Consider the following 19,318-nt stretch of genomic DNA (forward strand, 5'->3'; position numbering starts at 1 on the left):
GGGGGGGGGGCGCTGGCTCTGTCCCCCCACCCTCAACCACATCTATGCTATTGAACTTGGGCTAACATCCAGAAGCCAGGGAACAGCTATTCACAAACTCAGTAATTGGAGTCATTAGCGTTGACTCAGAAATCATTTTTTTTCTAAGTCTCTCTCCTGAAGAAGCTTTTAAGACCCTCCAAATTGGTTAATGGAGAGTTTAGAGATGAGGATGGAGCCTCAGCTTTCAGCCCTCCCTGCCCATCTCCCCGGCTCTTCCCAACACACTCGGGCACAAGTCATGAGATAATCCAGGATCTGTTTTATTAAACACCATACATTTCTGGCATACCTCTCCCCAACGAGGACCTCAAAATTATACTCTCCTGCTCCAAGACTTCCATGCTCCATCTCCATCTACTCCCACATGACGGCAGGATGGTAATTACGGTTTCATATAAAATTATGGTGTGAACTGTTAGAAAAAATCCCTGGGCTGGGAGTCAGGAGGCCCTGGTCCTCATGGTGCCGGCAATTCGTAAAGCCATGTCTCCATGGGCATCGCTGTCTCTCCAGGCAGTGAAATACCCCGTCAGCCCTGTAGAGGGCAGACACCGACGCCCTTGGTCTATAACCAAGGAAACAAGGTAATAAACCAGGTGACAGGGCCAGGCAGGTGGCTGAGCCAGAATCTGAGTCTTCACACACGTTCCTCGTCACTGTGCTGGCGCAGGTGTAAGGTTTTGGAGAAAGTGGGTGGGTAACTGGCCTCATCTCTGAAACTCAAGTTATGACGTCTGAGTACCCACAGGTTCCATCTTTGGGGCTGAAGTAAGGCCTGAAAAAGTCAGCAGACATATCCAGGCACTCAGGCAAGAAACTCCTTCCATCAGCATCAAAGGTGAAAAGAAAACAATTATGAATTCATTTGGAGATGAACAAAGACGATTGCTGGAGTTAGTCTCAGGGATGACCTAATTCCGTTTCCCAAGTTCCAGACATTCATGAAGCCACCCCCAGGAGTTTTGCCACCTCCCTGAATCTATAGTTCCCGTTTTACAACGTTTTTCTTTAAGTTGATTCACTATTTTATTTTTTTTAAGTTAGCTTCATTCTGGATCTAACATTTGTAAAACTACAGGTCAATGTTGGTAAACATATATTTTATAACTACCAAAACAAAAAATACTCATTTGAATCCCACCTAAGAATCCTCTTGTGGACCACCAGAGGTACATACATCAGATGCTGGTGGACGACGGTGCATTATACGTGTGAGGAAATCAGGGGCGGGCTGTGGTATGGCAGGAAAGCTAAGCCCCAGAGGAAGGTTCCGGTTCACACCTGGAGACCTCCCTGAGTACACTGTACCCACGACCTGGGGCTGGACTTAGCTGCGGTGGAGAGCGCCATCAAGACCCTGTTGGAGGTGCTGCCTCTCTCTGTATCTCACTCTCTCTTATTCATGGAGGGAACATACTTTAAAAAAACAAAAAACAAGCGTGAGGAACCAGCAGATGGCGTAATGGTCACATCACTGGACTCCCACGTAGTTTACCGTGGTTCTAGCCGCTGACCTGGCAGCTTCAAACTCAAGCTGGGTGCATGTGTGTGTGCCCAGAATCCTGAGAGAATGGAGAAGGGATTGTGGCATGGCCATCACCCCTGGGGAGTGATTTCTCGCTTTTTGTTTCTTTGGTGAGTGCACTCACCTTATAGCAAAAAAATCTCTCCCTAAAAAAGAAAAAAAAGATTTGAGAGGGTCTGGCAGGGAGTGCTGCACTCCCACATAGTCAACTGCAGTTTGAGTCCCAGGTCTGATAGCTTGTTTTCTCACTTTCCCTCTTTCTCCCTCCCTAGTCAAATTAAAACAAACACACATAGTTAATAATAAATACAATTAAATAATTCTTCTAAAAAAAAGCATGAGGAAACTGAGGCACGAGGCAGGAGAAGGTAAGCGATTTGCTCAAAGATAAGGCTAGGGAGAACACCAGGCTCTTTGGGACCTTCAGGTGAGCTTTCCATCAATCGCTAAATGAATGCTCTGATGTACAGACCAGAAATGACCGCAGAGGCATCCTGGGCTTGTCTGTGAGGTGACTGTGTGGGGAAGGTCACAGTGGTGTATTCACGTATAATAGCAATTGCTCAGGAACCCGAGCTCCCACTGGAATTTCTACCCTGGAAAGGGAAACTGATCACCTGCTTTTGTCATTGACCTCCTGGCCCTCCAGTCCTTGGAAGGCAGCAGTGACTGTTTTATCTTACCTTAGCCAAAACCCAGTCTTACAAGACTCTTTTCCAAGGGGTAAGGGTGTGAAGAGTCCTGCTGGGGGCTCCGGGGCTGGCTCCGAGATGCCCGTTTCTGCAGAGCAGACCGAGGTTCCCTGTGCTCGAGGCGTGTGGGAGGCGAGAGGCTCCTGCCAGTAGCGTATTCAGACTGCAGAGGGAGGGGCTAGAGAAAGACTTCAGTCCCGTGACTGCCAGGTCCCTGGGCCCCGGGGCTACAAAAGAGGTGAGAGTGACTCTTACTCATGCTGCATTCTTGGGCTTGTACAGTGCAGCAGGAATGAAAGCTCTTGGTTCCCTCTAGCACGCCTATCTTGGCCCAACCCCAGTTAGTCACGAGTGAGCAGGGCTTGGAGCCCTGGAAGGGTAAATCAGCCAGCTTCAGACATTGTCTCACCTGGTCAGAGCGGCCGGCATTCAGTTGACACCTGTGTGTCAGGCCTGATAAGCCCTCTAAAATCATTTCCTTTAAACCTTATGACAACCTATTAGATCATCAAAAAGGTCATGACGTATTTTCTGTTTTCCTATGCAAAAATGCGTCATGACTTTTCGGACGTCCCAGGAATAGGTACTACAATTCCCTTTATTTTCAGAGGTGAAAAAACTGAGGCTCAAAGACAAAGAGTCCAAGGTCAGTGACAGTGAGTGCTAGAAGTCAAGTGTTTCTGACACCAGAAGCCGCGCTCTTACCCACCACTGGGGTTGGAAATGACAAAGAGGGACTGCTACAGCCCCCTTCCCTGGCACAGGGAACTGAGTTCGGGGAGAGACGCCGCTGCCCTGACGTGCATCTGTACCTGCTGTGTCCATGGAAAAGAGGGTCCGCAGCCGCTCCCGGGCAGACTTGTTTCCCAGAGCCGCTGACTGCTGGTAACACTTCACGGCCTGTCCCAGGTTCCTCTGCACGCCGAGGCCCTTCTCATAGCAAATTCCCAGGTGGTACCTGCTCTGTGAGTCCTACAGGAGAAAATGGACAGACAGACACGTGCACACACACGAGGTAGGCGTGAGGAAGAGAAATGCACAGCCGGGAGGGCAGGGTCGGGTGTGCTGCAGCTTCATCCACGCCCAGCCCCAGCCCACCCCACACCAAAGGCTCTCAACTGTGACGGCAGGGTCGTGTGACGCCTGGAAGAGCAAGGGGGCAAGGGTGGAGGCGGATCACTGCCCACAGCCCTCGTGTGCCTTCCTCAGTGTCTGGGTGAGGCGGCTGCACGGCCTAAATGACAGAAGAAGTATTTCTCCTCCTCTAAGAGGCTGAGTGCCGTGCCCCTGCTCTGGATCCTTGCTCCTCTCCTTGAGAATTCTGCTCCTCTGAGAGGCCATGTCGGGTAGGGGATGGGCACCCACCTGCACAGCCCACCCTTGGACACCAACCCTGGCTCTGCCACTCCGGCTGTGTACAGTCATGTTACTCTACATCGTGGAGCCTCAGTTTCCTCACCTGTAGAGTGGGAGTAACAACACTGCCTACCTTATTAGGTTGCTGTAAGGATTCGCATGTACCTGCAACTGCTCAATGTGCCGTTATATGACAAACGCTCAGACCTGTGCTATTACCACCATCCTGTCAGCTACCTGCCTCATGCATCGCTCCCTCCCTACTGAAGTATTTTTATCGTACTCAATCTCCCACCTTGAAAAACAAAACACTCTGTTGATTCCCAACCACAGTCTCAACCTTTCTTCTACCACCAGTTAAATTTCTGGAAAGAGTTGACTACACATTCTACACCTACTTCTGTAACATACAGGCCACAGTCTCTCCAATAAATATGGCGAACTCCTGGCTATAGGCCAGGTTACCACACGGCAAGGGCATCCGTGAGGCTGGAACACCCACACCTGCCCACTGCACAGTGCAGATGCAGACCCCGTTCCCTGTGGGTGGGTGCTCCGAGGTGGGTCCCCCACAGTGTTACGTACGGTGTGACTGATGGCCCTCTGTGCACTTTCTTCTCGGCACAGTAGTGCTCCAGGCCTGTGTAGCCATGGCCGTGCGGGCCTGCAGGGTGCTCGGTGGGTGCCTTCAGGGAAAGGCAGACATAGCAGCAGGTACTTGTCAGTGACATTGGTCCCCTCTGACAACTACCGCTGATGGAAATGGGAAAGTATTCTGAAGTCCAAGAGTTCAAAGAAGCCATTGGTGTAGTGGTCAGAAGAGAAAGGAGGGAACCAGCAGTTAGTGTAATGGCTATGTCGCTGGACTCCCACGTAATCGACTGCGGTTCATGTCCCAGACCCGGTGGCTTAGAACTCATGCCGGGCACATATGCGTGTGTGCCCAAGATCCCGAGAGGAGAATGGAGGAGAAGGGATTGCGGCGTGACCATCCCCCCTGGGGGGTGATTTCTCGCTTTCTGTCTCTCTGTCTCTCTCTGTCTGTCTGGCGAGCGCATGCACCCTATAGCAAAAACCTCTCCAAAAAAAAAAAAAAAAAGAAGAAGAGAAAGGAAACCCCTGCAGACGGCAGGGACATGCACGCTGCTTGTTCCAATCCCAGACTCCTGGCCTGGGAGGTGCATCTCGGAAACTATACCGAGGGCCAAATATACTCGAGGAAACAGCAGGCGACCAACCGACTTCTCGTTGACTCACAGCGACATAAAGCTCTGAGATTTCTTGCGTTCAAGGTAACTAACTCAGTATTGCCATTTTTTCCCTCGAATTATTTATAATCAGCCCACGGAAGCTGTGCCCCCAGTTTAAGGACAACCAGCCCTATCTAACCCTCACCCCCCAACTGCCCTGTCTTGCCTCTGCTAGGCTGCCAGCACTTGTCACGATGCACCTTCCTGGGCACAGCTCACCAAGTGCTCTCACCTGCCACTCACTCAGATTCTGATCCTCACAACAACCTTGGAAAGTCATAGACAGGAAAGGCAGACCCTATTATGCCCACTTTAAAGATGAGGAAACAAGCCTGGATCAAAAAGTGACCAGCCCAGGACTGTGCTGGTAAATGTTTAATGACTGGCTGAAGGAAAACAGCCCTGCTTTGGAGCATTTAGCAATTTTTGCAGTGCAAATACACTCCCACCACAGGCGATCTGAAGCTACCAACGCTCTCACAGGCTGGTACGAGCCAGGGCCAGCACACTGCTGGGCTTGCCCAAGGGTCCCATGGTAGGTCAGCAAGAGCTAAGCCCTGAAGCCAGCCCAGGTCTCCTATGAAATGCTCTCCTAGACACAGAACTCGGTACCAAACCCCTCCTCTTCTCAGACTTGACCCCGCAACATGCATGGATACCAGAGACTCATACCCCATTGTTGGCCGCAAGCCAGAGATATTTCACAGCTCTCTGTTCATCCAGGTACGGCTCCTTGGTGAAAAGCACCCCGAGAAAAGCTTGGGCCTGTGGTCAAAAAGGAAGCAAAAAGGCATTGAGGTCACTCTCGGCCTCCACATGCCCTAGACTATGAGGATAGACCTCCCCTAAGACACTCACCTCTGTCAAGCCCGAGTCTGCAGCCTGCTTCAGCATGGACACTGCTCTCTGCCTCTCAGGCTCCCAGGAGCAGACTGGGTTTTGCAATAGGCACCTGGCATAGCGGTACTGAGCCAGACTGTGGCCTTGGCCAGCAGCCAGTTGATAATAACAGATCGCCTGAGGCAAGGGGAGAAACGCCAGTCAGCTGGTAACTTTACAGAGCCTTTTTATTTTTTTATTTTTTAAATTTGCTAGAGGATACATGCATTCACTGAGGAGAGACAGAGAAAGAGAGAAGGAAAGTGAGAAAGCACCCCTGTAGGGGATGGTCACGCCATAGTCCTTTCTCCTCCATTTCTCCCTCCTTTTGGGATTGTGGGCCGCACACAACATGCACACACTCAGCATGTTTCTCAAGCTGCCAGGTGCAGGACTTGAATGACACAGTTGGCCACGTGAGATTTAGCCATCTTAACCCCCATGCCACTGACTGGCCCTATAAACTATAAAGCCTTTTTCTTTGAGCAAAATATTAAAAAATTATTTTAATGGGCTGGCAGGTGGCATGGTGGATAAAGGCACTGGATTCCCACATGGCTAACCACTGTTCGAGTCCCGGATCTGGTGACTTGCTTTTTCCCTTTCCCTTTCTTTCGCTCTCTTTCTCTGGTCAAATTAAAAAATGACAATAACAGAAGGAATTAAATAAATCATTCTTAAACGTGATTTTAACTACATAATCATTACAGTCAGAAAATATAGAAAAGTCAAAATTTAAAAATATACACCAAAAACATAAATATATAATCCCAAGAAATTTTGCCTTCTATAAATCATTCTGTTAAAATGATAGTGTACAGCCTTGCTGATTTCTTTCGAGACGTATATGTGTTATATACACACACATATTTATACACGTACACACAAATACGTGTCTGTGTGCCTACGGAGAGAGGAGAGAGTGAGAGAATATATTGGATCACACTACAGTGTTTTGTAACTTTTTTTTTTTTTGGAGAAGTTTTCGCTATAGGGCGCGTGCGCTTGCCAGACAGACAGAGAGAGAAAAAGAGACAGAAAGCGAGAAATCACTCCCCAGAGGGGATGGTCATGCCGCAATCCCTTCTCGTCCATTCTCCTCTCGGGATCTTGGGCACACATGCACACGCACCCGGCGTGAGTTTTAAGCCACTGGGTCCAGGACGTGAACCGCGGTCGACTATGTGGGAGTCCAACGACATAGCCATTACGCTAACTGCTGGTTCCTATGTAACTTATTTTTTTACTTAACAACACATCATGGATATCTTTTCCTGCCAATTAATTCAGACACATAGCACATCTGTTTTAAGCCCCAATAGATGTAACTAACTTGTTCTCTCTTTCTCTTTTTTCAAATAATTATTTAATTTTACTTACTTATATTATTAATTTTTAAAATTTGAACAGAGAGGGGCAGTGTGTGTGTGTGTGAAAAAGAGAAAGTGAGAAAGCAAGTCGCCAGGTCTGAGACCCATGTGGGAGTCCAGTGCCCTTAACCACCACACCAGCTGTCGGCCCCATTAACTAGTTCTCTCTTGAAGGAACTAAGTTGCCTGCCTTCCTTTTGTCTTCTTACACAACTCTAAGCAATAGATTCTTATCTACAACACCTTATACATGATGTACTTATCCCATCTTTCTAGAATTCATTCATCTATTCTTCAAGGTGCTGCTCTAGGCTCTAAGGACAGAGCTGCAAAGTAGAAAGACAAGATCCTTGTCTAAATCCCTAGAAGTTAGGAACTTTCTTATTTTTGTCTCCTAGCCAGTCTGGAACCACATCAAGGAGAGAATTTAAACTCTGCCCCATCCCAGCACAGCAATAGCCCTGGGGCAGGGCTGAGGGTGCAGTACCTTGCTGAGGTCCCTGGGGGTGCCTCTGCCATGCTCATGACACAAGCCCGTGTTGTACTGGGCTTTGCTGTAGCCGCGGTCTGCAGCTTTCTGGAAATAAGAAAAGGCCGCCGAGTAGTCCCCATTCCTCATGTTCTCTGTCCCTGTAAGAAAACACAGGACATACTCACAGCTCCCTCTGTCACCTTCCTCACATCCTCAGTCAGATACCTGCAGGCTCCTCATCAGGCCCAGGCCCCTTCCCTCCTTCCTTTTATTAAAACAATAATTATTTTATGTAACTTTATGTATTCATTTATTTCATATTAATTTGACTAGAGAGGAGCAGAGTGAGAGCAAGAGCAAAAGAGAGAGAAAGAGAAAGTGAGAAAGCCTCCAGGTCTGGGACTCGAACCATGGTTGGTCACGTGGGAGTCCAGCACCCTTAACTACCATGCCACCTGCTAGCCCTACCTTTCCTTTCTTTCTGGGCTAAGTACTTCTATTCTCCAACTATATCGATGGTTTGCCACAGACATCACCGGGTTCTGCCCTTCCATAATTCAGTCCTCCTCCTCTAGAAGTAGCATCCAGATTGCTCTTTAGGACCAACCCTTCCCCCAGTACTGTCAATCAATATCTCAGCCAGTAAGTCTCTTCCTGAGGAATCTGAACCTCAGTCTGCTTGGGACAGGAGGGAAAATTGCTCCTGTAGGCTTATTCTGACAAAAGCGCTCTGGAGAAGCTGTCGATCTATCCATCGCTGCCCTGGATCTCGAGCTTCCCTGATTCCGGGCCTTTTTGAGTCTTGGAAGGTCTTCAGAATCCATCCGACAGATCCCTTTTATACTGAAGTCAGTCAGAGCAGGTTTAGGTTGCTCATAACCAATACAGCCTAACTAAGATGGGCGACACTGTCAAGCTTGTTTTATGAGGAAGCTGGGAGTGGTAATTGATATAAAAGAACCAAGACCTGAATCCAAGTGTATCCAACTCTGAAGCGCAGGCCTTTCTCAATGCCCAAATGTAAAGGAAGTTAAGAGTGCAGTGGTGAAGGGAGGCAGACCCCGCCTGGCAGACCCCACCTGGTTCAAATTCCAGTCTGGCCTTGAAAAACACACTGGGCATGCATGCACCCCCAAATCCTAAAGGGATGGAGAAATGGAAAGAAAAGGATTGTGGCATGACCATGCCCCACTGGTGGAGGGTGCTTTCTCTCTCTCTCTCTGATAAGCACATGCGCTACTGGGCAATTAAGATGAAATTTTTAAAAAGGAGCAGGACACAGCCAAGTCTCAAGTGTCAGCCGTGGCTCAAACTGCCTGGTTGTCTCTTGCCACCTCTACCACCAGCCCTCCCATCCCGTTTCTGCCCTTGCACCTTCAGACCACACTTGGGCTTTAAATATTTTTTTAAGTACTTACTTAATATACTCAGCCTTTTTCTATGGACTAAACTGTGTCAACAGTACAAGTCCTGTCTCCTCAATTAGACTGTAAAATCTTGGAGGTAGAAGCAGAAAAAAAAAATGTAGCAGGAAGTCTTCGCATGGGGTGAAAGCTCTATACAAATGCAAAATGCGATTAAGGCTGCCGCTGCCTTTGTATTCTGCCACAGTGCTTAGCGCTTGCTGAATACATGAATATATGAATGAAGGGATGGGCAAGACAATTCTGAGAGGAGACTGTCTACCCGTCAAAGTCACAAAAAGCTAATGAGGTAGAAGCCAGGTTCCATTCAGACAATGGTGAATTAAAGTCACCTCCCTGGCTGCCTGAAAACTTGCTGTCCAGGGTACAGATGGCCCTGTCCTTGGGGAGAAGACTCCAGAGGGCAAAGGATGCCACCTGTCCCCATTCTCCACTCCAGCTTCATCCATGCACGCTGACTCATCTCTTCTTGGTCTCCTCCGTCACAAGTTCCTTAGCTTCCTCTGCACCTCTACAATCCACATCAGTCTACACAACAGCCAGAGCACCTCTGGAAGACAACGGATCATGTGACTGCCCCTTCTTGCTCCTGCTTAAAACTCTCCAATGGCTTCTTCTCTTAGAAAATCCACACTCTTTACCATGGCTCAGAAGGCCCCACCTGATCTGGTCTCTGCCTGCTTCTCTGATTTCATTTGCTTCCATTTTCCCTACTCCCCAAGATCTCGAAGCTACACTTACACTCACCTCTTTTTATTTATTTTTATTTGCTAGAGGGTGTGCACTCACCAAGGACACAGAGAGGACGGGAGAGAGCGAAAGTATCCCCCATGAGGATGGGAACACTGCAATCGTTCCTCTCCATTTCTCCTTTCGAGGTTTTTGGATATGAACGACTAAGGTTTAAGCCATAGGGAATGTTTTGCACTCACTAGAGAGACAGAGAGATGTAAAGTGAAAAAATCACTCTCCCTGGGGGTATGGCCATGCTGCAATCACCTCTCCCTTCTCTTTTCAGGATTTTGGGCACGCACACACATACTCCCAGCTTGAGATTGAAGCCACTAGATCCAGGACTAAAACTGCTGTTAGCCATGTGGGAGTCTAGCACCTTAACCACCACACCACCTGCTGGCCCCCTCATTGTGTGTGTGTGTTTTAAAGATTTAGTTAATTTTATTTATTATTATTTTTTAATTTGACCACAGAGAGACAGAGAGAAAAGGAGAGTGAGAAAGTAAGCCACCAGGTCCAGGACTCGAACCACAAAGACACCTGCTGCCCCCTCCCTAGTGTGTTTTTCTAAACTGCCAGGTCTGGGATTTGAACGGCACAGTTGTTTGTGTGGGATCCATCTGAACCGCACCACAGCTGGCCCACACACTCAACCAGCTTTTTTTCTTTCTTTCCTTTTTTCCTCTTTTTAGAGATTTTTGCTATAGGGCGCGTGCGCTCACCAGAGAGACAGTCAGAGAGACAAAAAGCAAGAAATCACCCCCCAGAGGGGATAGCCAGGTCACAATCCCTTCTCCTTCATTCTCCTCTCAGGATTTTGGGCACATGCGCACACATGCCTGGCATGAGTTTAAGCCGCTAGGTCTGGGACTCAAACCATGGTCAACTACGTGGGAGTTCAGTGACGTAACCACTACCCCATCTGCTGGTCCCATACACTCAGCTTTCTTTTGTTCCTTTAACAAACAAAATACAACCCTGCCTGGGACCTTTGTACTTGTTCCTCCCACTTGGAAATCTCTCTCTCTAGATAGAAGTAAGAGTGGCTTTTTTTTGTCAGGCAGGTCTTAGCTCAAGGGTCTTCCCTTCAGTGAGGACTTTCAAATCAAAAGTTGTTCCCTGGCCACGTCACTAACACATTCCCTTGTTATTTTCGTCATAACACTTATCTCCATCTGACATTCTCCTTCTTGTTTGCCAATTTATTGTTTTTCTCTTACAACTCAAATGTCAGCTCTAGGAAAGTAAGGACTTTGTCTTATGAATCACTGTATCCCCAGCACCTAAAATAGGGTCTAACAAAAGGCAAATGCTCAGTAAATTTGTTCTGAACAAATCCCAGCCTCTCAGCCACCTGTCCACTAGACCCAGTAGATGCTGCTAGGAGTCTGGGTCCACATTAGAAGGCCTGAAGCCTTAGCAAGCTACTGCAGAGACCAGGACAAATGGTGTCTCCAGATGAGGGTGGGAGGTTCCTATTCACGCACTCGAGGGAATGCTCTGAACCTCAGGAACCTGTGCTTTCCTAAGTTGGCAGAAATACTAGATGTCCTCCAAGATTTATTTCCTCCTTCTCACACAGTAGCAGAATTTTCAGGGAGAGCACAAAGTCATTTAGGTGGAATCCATTTCCCAGCCTCCTTTGCAATTAAGAGTGGCCATAAGCCCACATTCTGAACAAGAATCTGTGCAGCTTTGAGGTCATAAAAGGAAAGATCCTTTATCCTACAGGTCCTTTAGCTCATCGACCTTCCACGTCCAGCCACCTAGAATATAGATACAGAGGGTGTGTGTGTGTGTGTTTTAAAGATTTAGTAATTTTATTTATTATTATTTTTTAATTTGACCACAGAGAGACAGAGAGAAAAGGAGAGTGAGAAAGTAAGCCACCAGGTCCAGGACTCGAACCACAAAGACACCTGCTGCCCCCTCCCTAGTGTGTTTTTCTAAACTGCCAGGTCTGGGATTTGAACGGCACAGTTGTTTGTGTGGGATCCATCTGAACCGCACCACAGCTGGCCCACACACTCAACCAGCTTTTTTTCTTTCTTTCCTTTTTTCCTCTTTTTAGAGATTTTTGCTATAGGGCGCGTGCGCTCACCAGAGAGACAGTCAGAGAGACAAAAAGCAAGAAATCACCCCCCAGAGGGGATAGCCAGGTCACAATCCCTTCTCCTTCATTCTCCTCTCAGGATTTTGGGCACATGCGCACACATGCCTGGCATGAGTTTAAGCCGCTAGGTCTGGGACTCAAACCATGGTCAACTACGTGGGAGTTCAGTGACGTAACCACTACCCCATCTGCTGGTCCCATACACTCAGCTTTCTTTTGTTCCTTTAACAAACAAAATACAACCCTGCCTGGGACCTTTGTACTTGTTCCTCCCACTTGGAAATCTCTCTCTCTAGATAGAAGTAAGAGTGGCTTTTTTTTGTCAGGCAGGTCTTAGCTCAAGGGTCTTCCCTTCAGTGAGGACTTTCAAATCAAAAGTTGTTCCCTGGCCACGTCACTAACACATTCCCTTGTTATTTTCGTCATAACACTTATCTCCATCTGACATTCTCCTTCTTGTTTGCCAATTTATTGTTTTTCTCTTACAACTCAAATGTCAGCTCTAGGAAAGTAAGGACTTTGTCTTATGAATCACTGTATCCCCAGCACCTAAAATAGGGTCTAACAAAAGGCAAATGCTCAGTAAATTTGTTCTGAACAAATCCCAGCCTCTCAGCCACCTGTCCACTAGACCCAGTAGATGCTGCTAGGAGTCTGGGTCCACATTAGAAGGCCTGAAGCCTTAGCAAGCTACTGCAGAGACCAGGACAAATGGTGTCTCCAGATGAGGGTGGGAGGTTCCTATTCACGCACTCGAGGGAATGCTCTGAACCTCAGGAACCTGTGCTTTCCTAAGTTGGCAGAAATACTAGATGTCCTCCAAGATTTATTTCCTCCTTCTCACACAGTAGCAGAATTTTCAGGGAGAGCACAAAGTCATTTAGGTGGAATCCATTTCCCAGCCTCCTTTGCAATTAAGAGTGGCCATAAGCCCACATTCTGAACAAGAATCTGTGCAGCTTTGAGGTCATAAAAGGAAAGATTCTTTATCCTACAGGTCCTTTAGCTCATCGACCTTCCACGTCCAGCCACCTAGAATATAGATACAGAGGGAGCTGGAATGGCCAAAGCAGACCTCAGGGCAGAGACAGTTTAAAAGGTGATGGGACACATTTGACCGAGAATGGGTCCCTGACATCATTGAGCCACCAAACCAGGTTTCGTGTACCTTCCAAGGAGAAAATGAAATCTTTCTCATTTAAATCATCCCATACCCTTTCCATTTTCCCATCCTCCTGCCTCAAGGCAGGGTCCACCCAGTTACCCAGGAAGTTGAAAGCGATGGAAACAGTGAGCTGGAACAGCTGCTGAATGGAATTCACAGCCTCCTCAAGGGGAAGAGTTTTTGATTGATCTTGTCCCTGGGGAAGAAATGCAGACTCATCAAGGGATGGTATTTTGGGATTGCCACCTGCCCAGAGGAACGTTACAGGGACCTAAGTAGCCAAATGTGAACAATACCTTCCTATCCCCAGCAGGCCCAGACTGGGCTGGTTCTGCCTTGGTCTCGAAGCTACTGCTGGCATGCAGGAAGGCAAAATCCCCGGGACCTGCAAGGGGAAGGCCGACGGCCAGCCAGGGCCAAGGACAAAGATGTTATTTCTCTTTGCTTCTGTTCTCCCAGTCAACCTGACCACCCCATCCAGCATTTACATTTCGCAGATTTGAGTCCGTGGGGACATACCTTCCTCAGAGGGGTCCTGAAGAACAGCTGCTCTTGCAGAGCTGTGTGAGGAGACGTGCTTAGTCTGAGTTGCTGGTTCTTCTCGGCGGCCCCTGGCTTCTCTGAGGCCCGTGTGCTGGGGAGCTGGGCTATCAGGAAAGGGGAGAATGTGCCTCCGCAGCGCTAGAATGAGCCAGCAAGAGTGGTCAGGTCAGAAGGGGATCAGTTCAGTCTACTGAGGGTTGCTGAGTCCTCCTTAAGGTTGTGAAGAGCACAGGAAGAAGAGCGAAACTGCTTCATACTCCTCCTCCTCCATTTCTTTTGCTGGTTTCTTCCTCGGGGTACAGGAGGAGCCCATATTTATGCTCACCTCCTACCCTATGCACGAGTCTGCTGACTCCTGCAGTGGCAAGGATGTGCCTGCCTTACTCCCTACTATAGCCCCAGCACCGCTCTTTGGCTGACAGTGATATTTTGAAGGATTATAATCATAAAAATAAGAACAAGGACCAAGACTTAAACTAATAATGATCAGGCACTTACCATGTGCCAAGCACTGTTCTCAGTCCTTGCCATATATTAACTCATTTAGGCTTCCCAAGATGCCCACAGCATGGCTTTATTATAACCTTGTTTTACAGATGAAGAAACTAAGCCATAGGGAAGTTAAAAGTGACTTGTTCAGATCGTCAGACTAGCATGCGGCAGCCTGGAAGCCTGACTACTGACTACAGAAACCCAATCACTAGGCTATATTGCTTCTGTACCACGGCGTGTGGTAGCCCACAGTAAAGCTTCGTTTACTGATGAATGACTAAATGACCAGAGAACGACCTGGCTGAGGGCTAGGCAGGAAGCCACGCCCAGGGTCTGGACTATGGGGCTCCCTCCATGGGAGGTGATGGGAGGACATGGCAGGACACTGAGGGGCAGGTGTGGCTCACACCCTGAGTGGACAGACTTCCTCCATTCCCCTTCCTCTGACTTCAGATAGGAAAGGCAAGGAGCTGCTGATGGCTCTTTTCCTGAGGTGTGTCCAGAGATGCTTCCTGGCCCAGAGAAACTCCCAGCCCAGCCCTCGTGCCCCAAGACTGAGAACTCACAGGAGTGCGAGCGCCACAAGAGAGATGAGAGGAAACGGTCCAGGGGCCTGTGCCAAGAGCTGTGCTCCACTTGCCGAGGTCCTGCTGGCAGGGACGCCTGGAAGTGGATCTGCCTCGCCAGCTGCAGGGCCAGCACCGTCAGAGTGCCCTGGGAAAGGCAGCAGTCAGGAGTGTGGCCCTCCTCCAGTCAAAGCCTCAGACCCAGCCTCCAGCTCAAACATTACTCCCTCGGGAAGCCTTTCCTGACTTCCTGGCAGGAGCAGCTCCCCCGACATACACTCTCATAGCACCCGAACTTCTCCACTGCAGTCCTGATCACCCTGGTACTTAAGTCATCATTTCTACAGCTGTTCCTCCAAGGCCTGTCTCTCTTGGCAGTCTCCAAGCTTGATAAGGGGAGCGATCACGGAAGTTTTGCCCACCAGTGTGTTCCTGGTGCCTGCCCAGGAGTGCTAAGATGTAGGGGCCTAGTACATAGATGCTGAATAACACACAAGTGAGAGCCTCATTAACAGTCTCAGCAGGCTGAGAGGTAAAAAAAAGTGGGTGAGCTCAGGGTTAGTCACAAACACAGCACTGGTCAGAGGTCCCCATCACACTCTCCAGTCTGGTATGACTCCTCCCTACCCCCTTGCCAAGCCACCCCACCACATGTATGTTCAGGTGTGAGCTGGTGAAGGAGTCACTTCCCTGCCAGGTCTGCAGAAGACAAGCTAGCTCTCACCCACGGCAGCCTGGTTTTCTCTGTCTCTACCTGTGCTGCACTTAGGAAGGGACCCAAGTACTTGTTTATTGCAAAACGTCGACAATGGCAAGTAAGAAATAGTCTCCGTTCTCATAAAGTTTATATCTTGCATTGAGAAAGACAAAACCCAAACACAGAAATAAATATAGTAACCACTAGTTAGCTAAAGGCTAAGACGGAGCACTGGAAGGATGCCTGATAAGACCAGGAGTCACAGAGAGCCTCTCTGTGGGGTGATGTGGGAGTTAAGGCCAGAAAAAAGAGAAGGCATCAGCAATGTGAAGAGCGGAGACAAATGTCGATGGCACTAGGGACAGCTGGTGTCCGGGTGCTTTCATATGGGCGGAAGTGACAGCCCAGGGATGGCATCAGGACCTCCGGAATCCCAACCCACTTCCCAAGAATAATCACTATGGGACTTTCCTAGGGCTCAGATCTTCTTTGGCAAAATGAGCAAACACTCCCCTCTACAGGGTGTGTAAACTGATGTCATCAGCAGAGCTGAGCTGATGGGGTGGGTGATAGCTCTGAGACGATGGAACTGCATTCCAAATCCTTACCAGCAGAACCTTTACCAAGAACTCCGCCTGGAAGGCACAGATTATGTCCTATTAGACCTACTATTTGCTGCTGAGCATCTGACTTTATAGAGCAGATCAACAAATATTTATTGAGCAACTATTATGGGCTAAGCTCTGTACTAGTTGTTTTATAAGCCACACTCGCTACAGCAGCCAGACTATGCAGCATAAACTTGACAGGTGGATCTGGCTCCTTCACTTAACTGCTGTGCGACCTGAAGCATGTTACCAAACATTTCAAAGGCTGAGTTTCCCGGTCTACAAAAGACTATTTCCTTTGCATGATTTCTGTAAGATGAAATATAATACTGTATGTATAGTACTTTACAGTGATAGATATTGCTATTTATTAGCTATTTACTATTACTTATTATAAGATCCACGAGGGCAAGCTCACCTTAATCTTTGCTCTGTCCTTAGTCCCACAGCCTAGTGGTTAAGGGAGCCAGATCCCACATGGCCAACTGCAGTTCCAGTCCAGTCCCAGCTGCTTGAAAAACATGCTGGGTGTGTGTGTATGTGCATGGTCACAGTCTCAACAGGACAGAGAAATGAAGAAGGGATTGTGGCATGACCATGCCCCAGTGGGGGTTGCCTCTTCCCTCTTTCTCGGGTTCTTTGTCTCTTTTTGGTGAGCACATGTACCCTCTAGCAATTAAAAAAAAAATGCCTGGAGGCCACAGGTGGCATGATGGTTAAGGTACTGGACTCCCACATGTCCGACTGTGGTTTGAGTTCTGGACCTGGTGGCTTGCTTTCTTACTCCCTCCCCACCCCGTTTCTCTCTATAGTCAAATTTAAAATAATAATAAATAAAATGAAATAATTCTTTTTTTAAAAAAAAGTGCCTGGCTCACTGAAGGTGTTAAATAAATGTTTATTGAATGAAATGAGAGATAAATACATAGCAAAAGGGTAGGGGCAATATTCCCATGAATATTTCAATGCCACAATGTGAACACAGTTATGCCTTAGCTCTTGTTTCTGGGCTAGTTTATAGCTCCACGCAGGGTCACTATCATCGACACTGAAGGTCAAGGACAGGGGTGGGATAGCCTTACCCAAGATATGGCATCACACAGGGTGTTTGAGGAGACATGGGCAGACATCCACTGGAAAGCATCCTTCCATCCACGGGACCTTGGGCCCCTGTTTGCGCCTGGGCCATAGGAGCCAGATCTGGATGATGCAAATAGCAGGTGGTCAAGTTCTGCTGAAAGTGGGGGCAAAGGAGGCCATCCCTGTAGCTTGGTGAGTAAGGTGGCTGATCCCACATGGCCAACTGCATAGTCCAAGTCCTGGACCCAGAGCTCGCAGCCAGAACAGCAAGGCCATACCACAGGACGGCCGTTAGAGCGGCCACAGCAGTGCCCCAAGTGATCAAGTCCCCAGGGAGCTCTCAGTCAGCCAATCAGAATGGAGTCCAATCGGAAGGACGGTGTGGGGCAAGAGGAAGTGCCTAAGAAGCACACCAGGCACATGTATGTATGTGCTCAGAATCCCAAAAGAAGGGAGAAAAAGATAAAGGATTGCAGTGTGACCATACCCTATGGGGGGGAGGAAGTGTGCTTTCTCACTTTTTCTCTCTTTCTGCCTCTCTCCAGCAAGTGCACACACCCTCTGGCAAAATAAAAGAAAATGGAGATGGGACTGGCAGATGGAGTAATGGTCACATCACTGGATTCCCACGTAGTTGACCATGGTTCAAGTCCCGGACCTAGCAGCTTAAACTCACACCAGGTGCATGTGTGTGTGCGCCTGAGATCCTGAGAGGAGAATGGAGGAAATAGGATTGTGGCATGGCCATCCCCCTGGGGGGTGATTTCTCGCTTTCAGTCTGTCTCTCTGGTGAGCACACGTGCCCTATAGCAAAAATATCTCTCTAAAAAAAAAAAAAAAAGTGGGGGCAAAGAAAGACCAGGGCAACAAGACAGCAGTTCCTCACCTGTCAAGGCTGGGCACAGGGAGCAGCAGGCCAGAGGAGGTAGCCTGAGTCCCATCTGAGCTGGTCGACTTGGGTGTCAACCCCCGGAGGCCAGGTCCCAGCAGACGGGGAAGAGCTGTGCAGAGCAACAAGGATCAGTCACCTCAACAGAACAGGACTGGGGCAAAGGAGGTCCAACAACCTTCCCTCTGACCTGTCACTGAGTCCTACTCCCTAAGCCACTGGCATCTGCCTCTGCAGTGGTTCTTAAACAAGGGTACCGATGGGGCTTTTTTGCCTAGATGCTGGGGTGCAACTCCTGAGTAACAAACCAGGCTCTCTCAGTGTGGAGCATCTCCATCTTCCCCATGTGATTCTGATGCCCTCCCAAGGCTGACAGTCACTGTTCTACGACCATTTACGTACTAATTATCGTCCAGTGTCTGGAGCGCTATACCTCTAAATCCCGCCTCTCCGCGATGGCTCCGCCTACTCCACGGGCCCTAGCCCGTTCGTTGACCCCGCCCCCTTAATAACCACGCCCGTCTCCTTTGATGTAAGCTCCACACTCCTCTCACTAGCCCCACCCAACGGCCCCTGACTTCTTGGAAGTACCCCCTTAAGGCCCGCCTTCCTCAGCTCTAACCCCAACCTGCCTCCTCGACCTCCTCGCCCCTCCAAATCTGAGCCTCAGCGGCCTCAAGAAGCTCGCCGCCCGGACGCCCCTTACCTCGGCCCAGGAGCCCAGGGAGGCGCCACATGTTGCTACAACCATAGAGAGCTCGCAGCCGGAACAACGAGGCCAGACCACGGGACGGCGGCTAGAGCGGCCGCAGCGGTGCCCCAAGTGACCGAGTCCCCAGGGAGCTCTCAGCCAATCAGAAGGGAGCCCAACCGGAAGGACGGTGCGCAGCGAGAGGAAGTGGCCAGGGTAGGCGTGTTTTGGGCCGGCGGGGTGTTGGTCTGCGGCAAGGACAGTTGGAAACAAGCGGGGGCGGTGTCCTTTGCCGCCCTCACAGGAGTGGGGCGAGGCTGAGCAGCCCAGGAGCAGGGCTACTGGGAGCTGGAGGACCTTGCAGACACCGGAGCCGCGAAAAAGGCAGTCTTTTTAGTTCCCGAGGCCGGAGGTGGTGGGAGTTACCACGCTCCGTGGGCGGCGGGGAGGAGCCTTAGAGTCCAACGAAAGAAACCAGTAGTCCGAGCTTCCTGTTGAGGCCATCGCTGGAGATGCCAGGCCCGGGCCCGACTGCGTAAACTTGAAAAACCACGGCAGCAAGGTTTTAATCGCGGGGTTCTAGCTCCAGCCCAGCCCTGTCTCCCATGTGTAGCCTCAAGCCGACCTTTTCACTCGCCTGAGCCTCAGTTTGTAGCCCATCAGGATAGGGTCTGATGGAATGATCTCGACTGGTCTTTCCTGTTGTGACAGGCCGAGACTCGAGTTAGT

General features: G+C 49.2%; 1 protein-coding gene across 5 annotated transcripts; it reads right to left on the reverse strand.

The window, feature by feature from the left end:
- Nucleotides 1–281: 281 nt before the first annotated feature.
- Nucleotides 282–18,757, reverse strand: DELE1 (DAP3 binding cell death enhancer 1). Of its 5 annotated transcripts, XM_006161485.3 has the most exons (14): nucleotides 18,605–18,757; nucleotides 17,896–18,010; nucleotides 17,012–17,129; nucleotides 14,625–14,772; nucleotides 13,543–13,704; nucleotides 13,320–13,408; nucleotides 13,123–13,219; nucleotides 7,602–7,744; nucleotides 5,724–5,882; nucleotides 5,538–5,630; nucleotides 3,072–3,231; nucleotides 2,251–2,486; nucleotides 1,692–1,713; nucleotides 282–817 (listed from the first exon to the last, which is right to left on the reverse strand). In XM_006161485.3, exons 1-12 carry the CDS (start codon nucleotides 18,633–18,635, stop codon nucleotides 2,269–2,271), a joined length of 1,533 nt encoding a protein of 510 aa, XP_006161547.2. In that variant the 5' UTR covers nucleotides 18,636–18,757; the 3' UTR covers nucleotides 282–817; nucleotides 1,692–1,713; nucleotides 2,251–2,268. The 5 variants fall into 5 exon arrangements, with proteins under 5 accessions (XP_006161547.2, XP_014448318.1, XP_014448319.1 ...); XM_014592832.2 differs by lacking the exon at nucleotides 1,692–1,713; XM_014592833.2 differs by lacking the exon at nucleotides 1,692–1,713 and having other exon boundaries at nucleotides 282–862.
- Between the last annotated feature and the right edge of the window lie 561 nt (nucleotides 18,758–19,318).

This window comes from Tupaia chinensis, unplaced genomic scaffold, assembly GCF_000334495.1.
Source record: "Tupaia chinensis unplaced genomic scaffold, TupChi_1.0 Scaffold138644_1, whole genome shotgun sequence".
Classification (NCBI taxonomy): Eukaryota; Metazoa; Chordata; class Mammalia; order Scandentia; family Tupaiidae; genus Tupaia; species Tupaia belangeri.